This window comes from Nesoenas mayeri, assembly GCF_963082525.1.
Source record: "Nesoenas mayeri genome assembly, chromosome: 2".
Lineage (NCBI taxonomy): Eukaryota > Metazoa > Chordata > Aves > Columbiformes > Columbidae > Nesoenas > Nesoenas mayeri.
Window position 1 is genome coordinate 50,992,613 of NC_137543.1, and position 17,474 is coordinate 51,010,086.

Below are 17,474 nucleotides of genomic sequence, written 5' to 3' on the forward strand. Positions count from 1 at the left end.
GACTAGTGAAGCTAAATTCACCAAGTTTTTGGTTAAGAAAACTTTATACTAGGAAAGCAACATTTTTTTTTTAACCCTCCTCCAAAAGTCACAAAAAGCAATTACATAAGTTAAGCAAAAAGCATCTGCATATGATTCTTTAAATCTTAGTTTACATTCAAATTTAACCTGTGAATTGACAAGAACATCTACAGGTAAAAATATAACGCTGGCCAGTTGAATACATTCATAAGAATGGCCTTGAAGGTGAGGCTTAAAACTGAAATGGAACGGCACTCATCTAGATGTCCCGTAACCGTCTCCCTCCCAGGAACCCCCAGGCCCACAGCTCTGGAGCTGCTTTGGCGCAGCCCGGCGCGGGTGTTACCGAAACTCCTCGCTTCCGCAGGGCAGAGAGTCAAGGAAATGGGTTTATTATTGTTGGGTAAAGGCGGACAAACGCGCTGACTTCCTGACTGCGTTCTCAACCTCCAGGACAATTTTGCACTGCTCCACCAGAGCGCTAACTCACTCCTCCTAGTAGTCTCAGCACCTGGAATTTTAAGAACTTAGTGCAAACATCAAATACACAAACAAAAAGGAAACAATTTTTTTTTTGAACACGTAATAATAACCTGAAACTTCTACACCACACTAAGACTCAAGGTTGGCCTTAAGCCCTCCTGGCAAAACCAGAACTACTGGAATACATTCAGGTGTGTATCAAAAGCTTCAAGAAGCATCTGTGATATCCCTACTTCTTCCAAGTGTTAAAATAGATAAGGCAGGCTGTGTCTGAAGGAAAATAAAAAATACAGGGTTGTTCTTTTGGAATTTGCTAAATGTACAGCGTCAGAATTAAGCTACATTAACACAGGCATATGCAAACCATTTTCCTTTAGCCTCCATTGAATATATTATGTTTTTTCATCTGTAAACATCTCTTTTCACAAGATAAAAAAAGTTGCTTAACTAACACTAGGTGTAAAAAAACTCATGCAGCTTTGGCAGGTCCTTCTCCAATGCATTGCAAGTCAAGTAGAAAGATGTATTAATTTCATTGCTGTTTTGGGAGTAATTAGATATTCTTGAATCACTTTGAAGAATATGCTGAGTTTTTCTTCTTAATAAAGGGGTCATTATTAATTTTTTTGTACAGAAACCTCCGCGGGGTAACCCCTGCAAACTGCGCCAGTAGGACAGCACTGCTACAATTTAACCCTGACAACCAACAGCTACTTGAGCCAGTTCGTTCCAGAACAAATTAACGAGGATCAGTAACACGCTTGTAAGTAGAACAATGTGTGACTGCTGCTACAACCACTATTTCCAGAGGTCAATTAAAAAAACCAATGAAGGGCTGACAGTGTTGGGCGATGCATTCAACCGTGTTTGCTGCTGGCCAGAGTATCTCTTGAGCAGTCCCAGCTCCCCCCTGGAGCTGCTGTGAAACACCTTCTGCTTCCCTCGGCTCCGGCTCAGGCAGCGCTGCCCTCCTGCACGTGCATTGGTACGTCGCTTCACGTACAGGTGCGACTACATGGACCTGATCTCAGCTCTGCAGCCAACTGGGGCTGAGTGAAAAGCACACAGAGAGTAGAAGTTGCGTACGGCCCACCACAGCGGCATCAGACATACAGGAGGACCTGTTGCAATATGCAAAGGAGGATAGACCACAGGTCTTCAAAACTCTGATGAGAGTGAGAAAGTGAGTTGCTGGCAAGTTATTCTGGCCTCTCACTGAGGAGAGAGCATCTAGGAGAAACCTTTTGCTTTGTCCCTGGAGTCGAGGAGGTGCCCAACAGGTGAAAAAGCGCTGCTAGGAGAACCTGGGTGCACAGTGCCTGCCACGCTTCTGCTGATTTGTTCAGGTTTAAGTAGTAAACTTTGAGCATCTGTGGAAATTTTGCCAAAGACAGTTTCAATACATACACAATTACATTTTTTAAACTAACACTGCACAGAGAACAAGACTATTCTTTTTTAATACAAATATCTACGTTATATTGTAGTTTCAAACCCCTGAGTATTCCTGTACCACAGTACAGAGCCGAAGAGACACAGCGGGCTCTCCTCCACGCAGCTTCAATAAATCCCACGTGCTGGGTCGTGTTTCATGTACCACATTCAAGCCAGCAGCTGCTGAGAGAGCAGCTTCTTCCTCTAGCTCAGCTGAATATCCAAAGAATTCTTCTTCAACCAAATCACGTCACCTTCTAGATCCTACAGGTGTGTGATCAGTGTCAGCGGTTGGGACTGATGTGAAAATACCTGGAAACCAGGACCCGTTAAATCCTGACCGATGCGGTAATTTCATCTCTAGGAATAAAGCCTACTTCAGAATTGTGGGGAATCCTTTAGAGCAGTCTAGATAAATATTGGTTGCACTTTGCTCCACAGTGATTGTACTTTAAAAAAAAAAAAGAAAAAAAAGAAAAAAGTTTGTTTTTTCTACGTTAGCGATGTCTTAGCGAAGCTCATATATGGCGCCCGGTAAGAAAATAGAGCGGTTTGTCCTCACTACTGTTTGCAGTTTGAAACTCATCCCGAAGTCGGAACTGCCACTCATCCTCCAGCTCCAGCCGGACTATTGTCTGCCGTAACGAGCTTCTGTCTTGACATATGACGCACAGGGTGGCACCTTCGATTGAAAAGCACGTTAGATTCTCAGGGTACAATAACAATTCTATTTCCCTCATTCATTTTCCTAAAGTATTTTAAAGAAATCTCTGCTGCTAGGTAAGGAAAGAGAAGTATTAGAAGGGTCTACCCACAGCTCTCCACAGCCCAGGCTCAGCTCAGTCCTGGAGCCCTGGGACAGAGGCAAATGTGTCCATTTGCAGGAAGACATGGACAGGGAGAAGCAGTCGTGGTGTGGGGTCTGCTCTGTATCGCAGGACATCACTGCCTGACTGGAGTTAGCGTCATCAGCCATAGCAGAGACAACGCAAACTTGAGTCCAAGATCCTTAAATCATGACTGATAATTATGCCAAAAGAATAAAGCCTATGTTCTCACGGGACGTTTAGGTTTCTACAAAGTCAATGATGAAATTCTACTAATCCAAACCTGTCACACGTCTGACTCTTGAGAAAATCTGCTATGACTTCCTTAAGCATGAGAGCTCCCCTTGGCAAAGCTCTGTGAGAGGAATAACAAACCAAATCCTTGACTTCTCTGTCTTAACAAACTTGCAACCTTCCTTCCACCTGGTGTCACCAGACAACACAGTCATGTAATGAGCAGGAGAGCAGGACACCATCAGGGCTTCCTCTGTTCCAGGCTCTAGCCCACACACCTGGTACATGGGAAGTTCAAGTTCTGATCTGAGTTCTGACCAAGTTCTGCCTGATGTGAGCAGGTGAAGGCACTTCCTCCTACCCAGGCATCCACTGCCCATTTTTGTCAAGAAACTATCCCTGGCCCAAGAAACAACAACAACATGGTCCCTCTGGCCACGTTTCGCCCACATCAGCTCTGGCGGCAGCAGCACCATCCCCACTGCGGCCACTGCATGGCTGCGCCTTCCTGCACTGCCCCTGTGCTGGGGGGGAACAAGTGGGTGCAGGAGCAACCTCCAAAACACGCTTCCTGGGACTGGCGCAGGGTCACCCCCGCTGCCCACCCTGTGCCTGCACCATCCTCGCTCAGTGCGAGAGGGAAATAGCTCGGCCGTGCCAACACAGACACCCAGGAGCTCTGTAATGTGCTTCAGCATCACCGAATGCCTATGGCAATCTGCCGTGTGCTACTATTGAAGACAAAACATTGAAAGAAGATATTAATGAGGTTTTTGAAGTTCTGACCCCACCAGGCTCCAGCTAACAGCTGCCCTGATCCACAGTACTGAGTATTTATTGCCATTAAAGACAGATTACTAGGGTAGAATTTCTTCTCTTCAGCAGTAACACCCACACTATAAACACACTGCTGACTGCACCATTCACTGACTTATTTCCATTGATCCTTGTTTTTCCGCACCTATTTCCATTTGATATTAGTTTAAAATAATTCAATGACTGTACTTTATCAAAGGTTCAACCACCTGCACTTGTTACCAACAGGGGCAGAAGTTTTAGACACTCCCAAAAGAAACACGCCGTCTATTTCTCTTGAAAACAACTGCAGCACTAACTGAAAATAACAGAGCTGTTTAATGGAGCTGGCTACTCCTCCACCTTTCCCTTTTCCCCCGTGCTGTTGCTTGGCAGGAAAGCACCCAGGACATTACCTTTCAGGAACCTGAAGCGCTTGAGGAGGTCTGCACCAACAAAGGAGTCACAGAGATAGAGCAGCAGCCCGCTGAAGAACACCCCTTCGCAGTTGACGTTGACCGAGTGCGGGCGGGAACTGATGTAGCAGATGGCCACCTGGAATGGAAGGGGGAAAGACAGACCTGAAGAGGAGTGGAATATGACTGAGTGGTGACAGGTCAGTCAGCTGGTGCTGGTGAAATGACAGTCCGATGGGAACGCAGGACTGAGCAAACCTCCCCCAGGAAATAACACAGGGGACAAACCTGTAGATTCAGATTGGGCCACCGACTATGCAATACATCATTTCAGGGCCCCGTGTAATTCAGCTTGATTTTCTGCTTCTCTATGAATGACCCGCTTATAGCCACTGTTATGATTATTTAGGTTATTTAGGTTATCAAACACCGTAAGCAACTCCACGAGTACTGAAACTGCTGGAGCTTGAACTCCTCTGCGCTGCCACGTGTCTTCTCTTGCCGACCACAAGCATCAACCAAGTGGTTCCCAGTGCTGGGGCTCTCCTGTATTTCAGTGCTGGGATGGCTGTTCAGTACCAAAGGATTTCTTCTCCATCTTGTCACTGACCCCATATAATTTGTCAGAACAGACCCCTTGTTGGAGTTCCACCTTGCTTCAGATGCAGTTCCAACTGACCAATGGGTTCAAAAATCCTGATCTCCAGGCATCTCAGACATACTTGCAAGCCCCTGGTTTCCCTAGAAACCCAGGTTCATAAAAAGGAAAGCATCTAAAAGGAGAGCTGCATTACAAAGGAGGAGCTTTGTGCATCGGTGAAGCAAGACACCAGGAAAGGGGCACATCAGAAACTCTCTCAGCCAAAACAAGTTTGTTGCAAGGCCAAATCAGACATGGGTGATAAACTGCTGTATGGGTATGACAGTGATCTAAACGATTTTGTGGATCATTTTTATACGAACAGCTAAGTAGCACACCCAGTTCTGCCAAGAATGGCATCGCTTTTGGGCTTTTGCTTCACATGAAATATTATTTCAGACAGACACGCCCAATTCCTTTGAAAAATCACATCAATCCACCACAGACCTCTGTGTCTCTACCCACCCCAGCCAGCTGGGAGACCTCACTGCCAGCTCTTCCAGTGGAGTTGGTCCTTTGGCTCCAGCAGCAGAGTCTGACTATTTGAGACCAAAGTCTTCAAACACCACCCTTGATGCTGAAGGAGCATGAAAGAAGGCCTCTTCAACACAAGAAAGATGTTGAAGATTTGCATTTCATGATCCCCAATCCCTGCCAATATTTGGTACCTCAAGCCCGATGTTCAGGTAGCAGTCAATGGCCAACACCGGGTTCTTGAAGTTATGGATGGCCTTTGGGAAGAGTTTGTATGTCGCATGTTGAAGGAATTTCTCCAGGAGGAACTGAGACGGGGCTGCCAACAACGTATGCTCACTGTCAGGGGCACAGACGTACTGAAGAGGCATTATTGGTGCCAGGCTGTCCGAAACCTGCAATGAAACCATGGGGAGCGTCTTTTAACCCACGTACTCAGTGCATCTTCTCTGCAGAAGCTCCTCTAGCTGGGGAAGGGAGCACCACGACAGGGCAGGAGGAGAGAGAAAGCTGGGGGAAAGAATCAAAAATCTCCACTCAATTTTGACACAGCACCACAGCACACGAATGAATGAATTACTCGTTCTGTGGTTGCTTGGTACTTGTTGGGGTATCTGCTTGCCTGAAGAAGGGACATAAAACAAGGACTTCAAACTGTCACAACACCCTTAATCCTGCCTTACTCCTGGACAGCCTAGGAAATGACATCCTCTTTGTGTGGAGTCAGCCACAGAAAACGTTTTCTGTGGAGTTTTCTCATAGGCCAGGCAACAGCTACAGGTTCCACTGCAACCACAAGAAATGGAAAATTCAGAAAACGGCCTCCCAAAATACTAAAATCTGGGGCTTAATCAGTTTAATCTGAAATACAGGGGTGAGTTTTTGAAAGAGGGATGGTATGGGATGTGTTTAAAACCACCAGGATCACAAACTCTAAGACTGCTAGATTAAAACCACCCCTTCAAAATATACCTCCATTTAAAGCCAGCACAGGTGTAACATACTCTGTATAAAATAATTGGTAACCCCACACCATTTCTGTAAATATTTGGATTTCCCAAGTGCATTTCACAAGGTTCCAATTTTCAGTGCCTTTCCTCAGGTCTCTTTTCATCAGCAAGTGCGAGGACTGAAAGTCACCACAAACCAGCAAACACTGGAAACGAGTGGCTGTGTTAAAATCATTAGAACCGGTTCCAGTACAACTTCCCTGCTTTTGATCATAGTGTATGTCTGCAAATTCTTCCTCTGTCAGAGATACCAGCTAGACCACACTCTTTGCAATCCAAGTCCATCTTCTAATGGATTAGGAGGGTTATTGTTAATAATTTATAATGAGTAAAATAATATTTCCTATTTCTGATGTGGCAGCCCTACCATGGAGCAGGCCATGAATGTCAAACAAGCACTAAATAAATCTAAAGGGCTAGAGAATTTGTTATTTCTAAGGGAAACAGGTCCTGGTGTGACCTTTCATTTTGACAGAGTGTACGTCCACACTCACCATGATTTTTGGCTTGACGACAAAGTCCTTTTGTCCTCCAACCTGAATATGTTTCTTCATGACACTGAAGTTGTTGAAGCGGCAGATGAGGAGGCCGCTGCTGTTCGTCCTCAGATTAAAATCTACATCTTCACAGAAATACCTGGACATCAAACACAAGATCACTAAACCAGCTGTGTGGCAAATATTCACACACCCACTGCTGAAATGCACCGGAGCGGGCTCAGCAGAGATTTTTGGAGACCATCTGATACGGTTCCCATCCAAATTCTCTACAGAGCTCTGAAGCCCCGCTCCTTCAGCGTGTTCCTGGAAACCAACTTCTGGTCATCTGAAGACCAACTCTTCTCTTCTCAGTGCGCCTGGATGTTTCTTTTCCATACCAAGTCTGACTAGCCCTCTCATCCCCATCATGTACTGCCATCAGTCATTTCTTCCTCATCCTTTCCTATTTTTAGATATATTTTAGAACTGAGAGTAGCTCTGCAGTGACCAACCTCCATTTCCAAACAAGCCAGTTCTACATGACATGCTTTTTGATGAACTGGAATCAGGGGATAAAAGTGGCTTTGACAAATACCTGTCTGGAGGAGACAAAGCAGCTGAGATGTAATATTTATCTTGCGCTATTTACGATGTAATTGTTCACTCTGTGGGCTGATTCCCATCTTATAATTCAACCAGCCAGAGAATGTGAAATCAAGAGCTCTGGAAGCCACACTGAGAGGCTACAGTTCCTCGCTCAAATACATGGGATCCCTGAAAACAGCAGCAGGAGACCAGGGTGAGGTGCCCTTGGATCAGGCTGCAGCTCCAGAGACAGGGTTTATTTTAAATACATCTGGCCAGGGCGGCTGGAAATTGGATATTGCATCAGTCTGTGATGAAAACAAGAGGTAAAGCCCCATGAAAACAACACTTTACTGCAAATGCTTTCAGATGGAGCTGGGTGAGAAGGGGAATAAAATGAAGGAAATAGTGGAAAGTTATTTGTTCATCTGACAGTATATTATCTTACCACATACGTATATATATTGCCTACCTGTTCAGATCATATTGCACATTCTGGGTCAGGTCTATGTTGAGCAGAATAAAATCATGCACGTGGCACCTGGAGAACGGAGCCTTTGTTTTCCTGGCATTCAGCTTGCTGTTCCATTTCTGAACACCCAGTATTGCATAATGGACAATTTTTGGGGTAGCTTCGATGTGTTGGAGGACGCTCTTCAGAGACACATTTTTGCTGGAACCCCCAGGCTCCAGGGACTGGCTGCAAAACATGATCATACAAACAAGGTTTATTATATTTATATAACATACACTGCATATATATAGGTGTGTGTATGCAGAGGACCAATTCCATTAACCATTTAAAGTGTTTACTCTAGATGCTATAAAAATGCATAGATAAATGCAGATTTTTTTTAAACAGCCACCAGCTAATCTTATCCCATCAATTTAGTCATTATATGAAAATGGGTCCTTCAGCAGAATAGGGTCTTAGATAGCAATTTAGAAAGGGAAAAGGAATCGCCTCACGCTCCATTCCTGGAAGGCTATTTTCTCCATAATGGACAGCATAAGCGCTCAGAAAAGCAGGAGCTTAATGCCTTCTGAAAAGCTAAAGTTCCCAAAATAAACTGTTTTCGTTGAGAACCACAAATTGAATTAAAACAAATCAGGGAAGTAACATATTGAGAAATAACTCAGTCACTAAAAGCAAGAGTGGCTTTAGGCAAAGAACAAGCGTGAGAAGAGGTTTGTTGATGGAACTGACTGTGGGGCACAGATGTGAAGGTAGAGCCAGGTGGAAATGTCCAACAGCAGAGGCTGGATGGTGGTGGCCAAAAGATAAATCTACAGCCTTCCTACTGTTCTGAGGGAAAGAGTTGTTTGGGTTTTTTTTTCATGTTAGACAATATATATAATGCCCAAATGTACAGTTTCTGGCCTGAGTAATTGAGTGAATAATGACCTTGGTGAGGCCCTTCGGACAGGCAGCCTGGTGTTATTACATCAAAGCCCCTGCTTTTGCTTTGCAATACTTCCAGTAGGTTACCAGCAGCTCCAGCTGCCCAACTTCTCTAGTTATCTGGTCCTTCATACCCCATCAGATGCTAGAGAAGGGCCTAAGTCACAGGTTATGCTGCTGTCTCTGCTGGATCATCCAATCTCCTGAGCTGGAAGGGACCCACAAGGATCATCGAGTCCAACTCCTGTCCCTGCACAGGACAACCCCACAGTTCACACCATGTGTCTGAGGGTGTTGTCCAGTCTCTTCTCGAACACTGTCAGGCTTGAGGCTGTGACACCTCCCTGGGGAGCCTGTACCAGTGCTCCTCCACCCTCTGGGTGAAGAACCTTTTCCTAATGTCCAACCTAAACCTCCCCTGGATCAGTGCAGGGACCCAAGCACTGTGTGGTTACTCACCTTGACTGCTCGTGGACACTGTGCATGTTCCACAAGACGCAGGAGTCATCCATGACCACGATGAATGGCCACACACACTGGCGCTTGACTCCCAGCTCCTCCAAGCGGTTTCGTTCCAGTTCAAGATTGTGATAGGAAAGTTCCTTTATAAGAAACCTGGCAGCACCTGAGAAAACACCATAAAGAAAACATGCAGAGATCTTTATTAGACTCTATCACTCTCTTCCCAGAGAAAGGCTACATGAACATCAGCAATAACTACACTTTATGAACTTCATGCTCATATCTCACTTTATAAAGAAATCAGTATGTCCCTTTTCCAGTGCAAGTAAATCTAAAAGGCAGATGGCAATAAAACCGAACCTTTCAAGAGACTCTGCAGAACATGATTTTGTGGGCATTAGTAGCATAACTTGAACCAAGAAAGCTTCAGTTTTAGCATCTGAGCCTCCTTTCAAAGCTCTTGCAGGAAAAAGTCAGCATCCCTGAAAGTGAAGTCCAAAGTTCAAGCCCCCTGTGCTCAGATGCAGTTAATATTTAGCCTCATCTAACTAAACAAGTTGCAATTTGAAAAATCGTATGTAAAATGTATAGAATGAACATTCACACTGCAGGGCTGAGTAAAATGAGTGAATATGGCCTATAAAACATCAGATGTTAAACCGGGAAGGGGGGTGATCGATACAAACATATATTCCACATCTCTAACAACATTTCTTACACACTAGTGTATTTTAAACAGACATTGCTGCTATTATCACAGCATGAATGTGAGGAGCTCCTGTAAAGTTTCCTACAGCAACGTGATCCACCTTGTCCAACGTGGATTTTGCTGCCTTCATAGCAACGCATTGATGGGGTCTCTTACCAACACCAGCATTGTTGAACATGCCTGGCAGGACCAGCATGATGTGGTTGGGCCAGTATTTACGGTAGAGCGGCATTTCGTACTCCTTGACTACAAGGAGGTGAAGGTGGCTGATGCCTTCCATGGCATGGTAGAGGTTCAAGAGGCCATGTTCATGACGTCCACTTGATGGTGTGAAGATAGGACTCTTGACTGCATTCAAATTCTGCCAGAACAGGAGATATTTTAGAAACATTAGGTAAATGCAGGTTGTTCCTCATATGGATTTTTATTTCTTTTTTGTTTATACCGGATTTTTAAATTACTGATCATTACGACATATATGAACTGGAAACTAGGAATGCAAAAAGGGATGATTCTCGAAACAAAAACCTCCAGTCTAAAGACAGTCAGGCAGAAACCCTGCAAAGAACTTTAAACCAAGAAGAAAAAAGAAAATACCCAGTCAACCACCGTTGATTTGCAAACTACGTCAAGTTGATGGGATTCAGCATTCGTAGTTAACAGATTGATAAAAGCAGCACACACACCTTGTCAGAGACGAGCGGGAGACGCATGCTTTCTAGATGTTTTCCCTGCTTGCTGAAGACAAAATGATTCTCTTTGGACTTGGGGATTATAAAATGCAGCTGAACCTCTTCTCCCAGCATTGAGGATGAAAAGGTGAATGCGTGCAGAGTGGAGTCAGATATCTGTACACAATGAAAAAAGTGGAAGAAAGATTTGCAAGTGGGTAACTCATAAGGAGTAGATGGCAACCTGCTCTTGCAGTCATGATACTGGAATGCACCAGAGAAGAACATCCAAAACATCCTCTTTCAGTAACTCTAATATATTCTCATTTTTCTCTACCATAAGCCACATTACCTGGCTGTGTAACTTGCCTTGCTATTAAAACAACTGGCTTTTTGTACCAGTAATGATCTTTGGCCCAAGTGGACTCTTCAGAAGACCATTCAAGCTGGAAATTATTTATCAATATTTACAAAGAGAAGTGAAAAAAATATGTATACTGTGAAATAAACTGTCCAAATAATTTTTTCCAGAAGATTCAAGGAGCAGTGCAGCACACGAGTGCACCTCCATAGCAGAATGTGCTGCCCTTCAGGCCCCTCAGCAGCAGTTGGGTATTTTTCCTGGGGCAACACTGTGCTATGCAGCCAGGGAACTGGTGCAGACCGTGGCATTTACAAGGCTGTAAAGAATCTGCGTTAGCTTAAGTTTGCATGGTGATCGCTGAACTGTGCAGGTGTATACAAAGCACCTACCTATCTGTCATGGTTTAAGGCGAGCTGGTGATCACAACCATGATAACCACTCACTCACCTCCCACCCGCAAATAAGGGAGAGAATCGAAAGGGAAGGGAGAAGCTCATGGACTGAGATAAATACAGTTTAATAAAATAAAAAAATAATACATCTAAACCAGAAAATAGAATAAAAAATAAAAGCTACTCAATGCACAGCAAGCAGCCAGTCCTGGGCAGAGAGAGCAGCCTGGTCCCGAACAGCTGGTCCCAGAGAGAGAAGAGACTAAAAACGCAGAAAGGCCCAGAGGCCTCTGCAAAACTGCAGGATGGTAAAAGACTGAACTAAAGTAACTCCCAAACAGAATTCCACCAAAATAGACCAGGTCTCCGTCTCTGTTCTCCTAGCCAGAAAATCCAGCTCTCCTTAAATACGAAGCATGATGCTAATGGGTTGGAATACTCTTATTGATCAGTCTGGTTGTCTGTCAAGCTCTGGCCCACTTCCTCCATGCCTCACACCTGTGGGCAGAGCTCAGAAAGACCTTGGCCCCCAGACAACAACTAATACAACAAACTCTTGCATTCTTTTTGTTCCAACTCAAAGACACTTGAAAAAGATTTGGAAAAACACATTAATTCTGTCCTGGGGTGTTATGTTCCTGTTCTCAAACTAAATCCAAACAACAACCATGCTAGCTACGAAAAAAATAAAAGTCTCTGATTGCATGAAGAAAATTAACTCACTTTCAGTCAAACCAGCACAGTATCTGACAAGACTTCATCCTACAAAAGCATCTGACTTCACACAAACTCAAATAATTTACTCTTAGCAGTCATCTTTCTATATTCTTTACTAAAGAACTGAAATAATTGAAATTGAAATAATCATAAAGATGAAAAAATAAAGTGGTTTTATTTAGGTTCTTTTAAAGCACTGAAGAATCTCCCTCTGTAATGCCTGCTATCCAGTGACTCCCCTTTTGATGTGTAGTTTCTCTGAATTCAATTATCATTCTGTATACACAACTTGCACTTGCCCATACAGGTATGTGTTTACATTTATTACTAGTCATTATGTTTGACCACATGCCCAAAGACAGTGGATAGAACAACAGGTGTCCTTTGGGCTTGCTTGTGTCAATGAAGCATGAGGTTTACATCAGAGCTGCCGGTGCTGCTCCGTAGTAACCCACACTGTACGTTGTAGCCTCATCTAGGTGTTCCTGCTCCAGCAGGGGGATTGGACTAGATGATCTTTTGAGGTGCCTTCCAACCCCTAACATTCTATGATTCTGTGTTTCCAGGTCAGTGTGTCTACGCTGTGTTAGCCTAATAGCAAGCTGTTGGGAAAGATGAATAAGCAAGGAAAGAATGATTTGAGATAAGAAACTTCCAAGTAAACTGGTGATGGTGAAGAAATAACATCTGAGCTACTAACCATGAATAATCTTACTGCCAGTCTCCTGCAAGCATAACTATTTGTTTTACAGGTCATCAGGTTTTTAACTAAGCAGATAAAAATACTCATTTTTGTCCAGTGACTCTGAAGCTACTGTGGAGAAGCATGTGCAGTTACATACAATGAGAAGAAGGAGCCTTCCAGTCTCCCATCCCAGGTGTGGATGGCTGCCATTTAGGTAAGACAAGCAACCCTCTAAATTTTATAGTTATCTCCCATGAGATGCTGCAAACCCTCTGGCCAGGCTGAGAGACACTTTGGCTTGAGGCAAATAGTCACAATATTCACCCTTTGTCAGGGGCAGCTGGAGCGGAGAACTCTGCTCACACAGAATGCAGCAGACACAGCTGATGCTTCAGCATCTGTAGCTCAGTATCTCCCCTGAGAATGGAAGAATTAGTTCCACCTCAGGGAAGGTGAAAGCTTGAGTCCTCAGACCAGAGACGAACTCCTGGAGAAATCACCAAACAAATCAAGGATGCAGTTTACCCTTAGACCTTGACACCAACCTGTGCGGTGGGATTGATGTCCATATACTGGTGGCACTGCTCACAGTGATGGAATGTATTGTAAGCTGCATATTTGGTCAGCATCATGGACACAGTCTCCCTTTTCTTTGGTTCCTCTGATTTTGTTTCTTTGCTTGTTTCTGTGCACAAAGAAAAGAAATAACAAAAATTTTATGAGTGTTAAAAAGACACAGACTGTGATTCTGGTATCAATTGTAAAGAACACACAAATTGGTTTCTTCCGTATCATTTTGGAGACCAATGGCTCTTGTGAACTCCTGTGTTCATCTGAACCCATAAAAACTGGTTCTTTGTTAGAAAGTATTCCTAAAAACTTTTACTTACCTTGTTTTACTCTTGAGAGTTGCTCTGTGTATACAGGACTTATAGTTCTGTACTTGGGGTCATGTACACTCAGGTCAAAAGACATTTTGCTGAAGATCTCAATGTCTGGCCAGTGGTCATTGCTAGACTGAGTAATTTCACTGTTTTCTGTATGATCTGCAAAAATACAGCTCAGGTAAGCAGTATCAGATACTCACTGAATGGTGTTTATGTGATGTTTGCTGATTTATAATTGCATGGGAACTCACACAGGTGCGCACACACACAGAGACATCCTTGAACATCATAAATATTATCAAAATTGAAATTATAATCCACACAAAGCCACTTCAAAGAAATGGCAGTTCCCTCGAAACTGTGTGCAAGCAAAAGAGGCTCATATGTATCTGCTCTGCTCCTCATCAAGCTGCTCAGGTATAATTCACTCCGGTTTAAGCACAAAATTCTCAAATGAACGGTCCTATCTGTGCAGAAGATGCAGGTGTAGTCTCAGGCCTCTCTGCGGTGGAGTAAGGAGCACTGGGTAAACAAGAAGCAAAAGTACCCAAAAGGAAAAGGATGAAAGCAAGGAGAAAGAGGCTGTATAAAGTTATGAACTAGGAGGTGGTGGTACATGACAAAAGCAGTAAAAGACACATTTCTGTTATAGAATGGGATGTGGCCAGCAAGGATCAACTGGAACTATCTTACTTTGATCCAAGAGAGGTAAGTCTGAAGTAGAAAATCAAGTGTAAGTAATGGGCACATTAGAAAGTGCCAAAGAAAAAAACCTTGGACTGCAGCTTTGAACATGAGTCAATTCTGTTCAAAATGAGATGGCAAAACACACAAAAGCAGGCACATAACTGAGGTTACTGATTTTAGAAAAGCAACTTCAGGTGAAACGAACGTTGGGTCTACAGACAAGCACATGCCCGCCCTATGCAGCCTGACCCGACAGAACACGAGCCAGCAGCAGGCGAGAGGCCACCAACCTCACTGGCACTGCATCAGGCTCAAAGGAACACACGCTGCCAGCGAAGGGAAGGGTTGTTAGTTTGTCCATACAGATGAATCCTGAGAAAGCTCCCTCTGTACGCCAGCCAGCCTGAGAAAACCATGGAGTTGCCTATAAATGAGGCTTGGACTTCTTGATTGCCAAATAACCAGTAACCAGCACTCCAAGCAAAATAAAAAAACCAGAAGGAAGGGCCTTCAGAGGCACCACGTCAAAAAGGACGCTAAGAACAAAGTCCATGAGGAATGGCAAAAGCTCACCAGTGGATGAAGTTTTGTCTTAAAAGTCAACAAGTGTGAGATAAAATAAGCTTTGCCAGATGTCAAGCTGAGGTAGATCTCAGAAAAGAGTGTGAAACCAATTTTTTTTTGCTATATCACCTCACCTTTTTTTCATTTTCTTTTTGACGGTTACATTTTCAAGGGAATAAAAAGTTTACTATAAGTCAAGGTGGAAACTAAACTCTAAAAGCTTGATACACACTCTAAATAGAGAAAGAACGATCTCCGTGACAGTTTTCTAAAAGAAAAGGCATATGAAATGAGGCAAAACACTGATTTCCATGTAAGCATAGCACATATATTATCACCATTTAAGAGGGGACACAGTAGCCTATAGAGCTCTAGGTTCATTATTTTGACCTTGGTAATATCCAAAACTTGGGGAGGGTGAAGGAAATAATTAAAGATGTTGAAGTAAATGAAAAATGTAATAAAATGCAACATGGGTTTACCAAGAAATCTGTTACTTTCATTATACAGCTATGATATATCTATTTCTCTGAACAAAGGATATGCAACGCATGTTATTCTTTTGGACTTTAGTATTTGATATGATACTATGTGCCAAATTATTAATACATCTGAAGAAAACGGAGACAGTGAATGGTCTGTAAATTGAAAAAGTTGATTAAACAGAAGACAGCAGCATGTAACATTGTAAGCATTAAGGCAGATGGAGACTATCAATGACATTAAAAGATCAGTAGAGGGGCATCTTGCTTAATATTTTCACTGATGGTCACCCATGTAACAGAACGATAAACTGAATATAAATGTGCGGGCAAGAGCTGCTGAACCGATAAGCAGAATAAAGAGCCTGTCACTTGTGAGGAAGATCCAGGCGACACACATAAATGCTGAGATGGGGTAAGATTGTTGCCTGACTACACCATAGAAACAAACATCAAAGAAAAGAAAGAGTATTTTAATTTAAAATTAATATTTTCTTTGGTCCCAAAGAGAATGTTGATAATTGGGACAGGAACAAATTTGGGTTGGAGAACAAAATATTTTCAATCATCAGAGCTGGGGCCCTGGAAAAGCATTCCAATAGAAGGAGTGGGAGCTAAACAGCCACAACCAAAAACCCCAAACAAACCCAAACTGCTCTTCTGCTGGAGCTTCACACATTCCTGGCAGGGGTGTGACATGTTGCTGTCATTACAATAGGCCAGATGGCATGATGCAGAACTTCTCTTACGTTTTGATACTTCATCCTACGTTTCTGGGGTATTTTAGTTTAAATAATGAGAGAATAACAGCCCCCAAAAGCTCCAAATCAACAGATGTTTTTTTTTAATTTAACAGCACTTTCTGAGCAGATAGAGCAGTTAGTCTCTTCAAAGGTTTCACAACAACTACATTTTCAGGACGCAAGTTTAACAGTCATGAGATTTACGCATCACAGAGTTATTTTCATTGGAAAACCACAGTTATGTAAAGACCATCCTTGTTTCTAAAGAGGACTTGTTTCTGAAAGGGTTTGTGCATCTCAAGGCAAAGTGCTGCCACAGCAGTTAATGGATCTGTGAGATCTGACACATGAGTGCAAATCCAAAGAGGCTCCCTCTCCCATTTTTCCTCAGCATAAGAACTGCAGACAGAAGACAGTCTGGTATCTAACTTATACTGAAGCATAAATGATAGTGCTGTTTTGTCCAGAAACAAAATGTTCTGAAAATGTTCTGCTTAGAAGCAGCAAGTGCTTAAAAACTGGCAAGGAGACGTAACATTGGCAGATGTTGCCCATTTACAGTTTTGTGTTCACTTTCATTTTTGTGCTATCCAAATGTATCAATCCAAAATACAATCAATAGTTCTCAGCTGAGCCCAGTATAAAATTTAAATTTTTATCCCTCTATATTTCAATATATGCAGACACCTAGAGTAAGTCTACCTATACACAAATGGACAGGACAAGTGATAAGTGTAATTTCTAGTCTTTCCATGACCCTAAAAATTTGTCACTGCTGAATAATACATAACAGAGGCTCTTTATATGCATATTAAGAATGAATACTAAATACTTACTGGCATTAATCTCTTCTTCATCGTACACATCCACTTCCAGCAAGCGGATCAGCATGCGGAAGAGAATCCTCAGGAACTGCAAGTATGAGCCAGTCTTTCCCACCTGAGCCAGAGACAGAAAAAGATCCAAACCCCAACTCAGACTCATATGAAGGAAGGATGGATATGTTTCATATAAACGCCTTTGACTTTATCCCATTCTAGCTCTGCATGAAAATATAACATGACAAAATATTCCCCATTGTGCCGAATAGTATTACAAAATCGATCTGTGAGCAAAACCTGGCCCACAGCCTCTATTGCTTTTGTAGGCAGGGAGATTGGCAGCTTCTCCACTGATACACTCACAGCAGTTGTATGCCCAGTGCCATCCACACATATTTCATTGTGGTGCTTCAGGACATGGTTTAGTGGTGGACTTGGCAGTGTTGGGTTAACACTTGGACTTGATGATCTTCAAGGCCTTTTCCAACAC

At 43.1% G+C, this 17,474-nt stretch overlaps 1 protein-coding gene across 5 annotated transcripts in view; it reads right to left on the reverse strand.

Annotated features, from left to right (window-relative positions):
* Positions 1–1,981: 1,981 nt before the first annotated feature.
* Positions 1,982–17,474, reverse strand: part of GREB1L (GREB1 like retinoic acid receptor coactivator) — a gene marked incomplete at its 5' end in the record, with an annotated part of 63,048 nt that continues 47,555 nt past the window's right edge. For all 5 annotated transcript variants that reach the window (XM_080339253.1, XM_080339255.1, XM_080339252.1 and 2 more), the window contains 11 exons: positions 1,982–2,620; positions 4,211–4,349; positions 5,519–5,719; positions 6,829–6,970; positions 7,871–8,098; positions 9,260–9,425; positions 10,128–10,332; positions 10,658–10,819; positions 13,346–13,485; positions 13,691–13,846; positions 17,000–17,102. In XM_080339253.1, the coding sequence (XP_080195379.1) occupies positions 2,457–2,620; positions 4,211–4,349; positions 5,519–5,719; positions 6,829–6,970; positions 7,871–8,098; positions 9,260–9,425; positions 10,128–10,332; positions 10,658–10,819; positions 13,346–13,485; positions 13,691–13,846; positions 17,000–17,102 (1,806 nt within the window). In that variant the 3' untranslated portion in view covers positions 1,982–2,456. The remainder of the gene's footprint in view (positions 2,621–4,210; positions 4,350–5,518; positions 5,720–6,828; positions 6,971–7,870; positions 8,099–9,259; positions 9,426–10,127; positions 10,333–10,657; positions 10,820–13,345; positions 13,486–13,690; positions 13,847–16,999; positions 17,103–17,474) is intronic.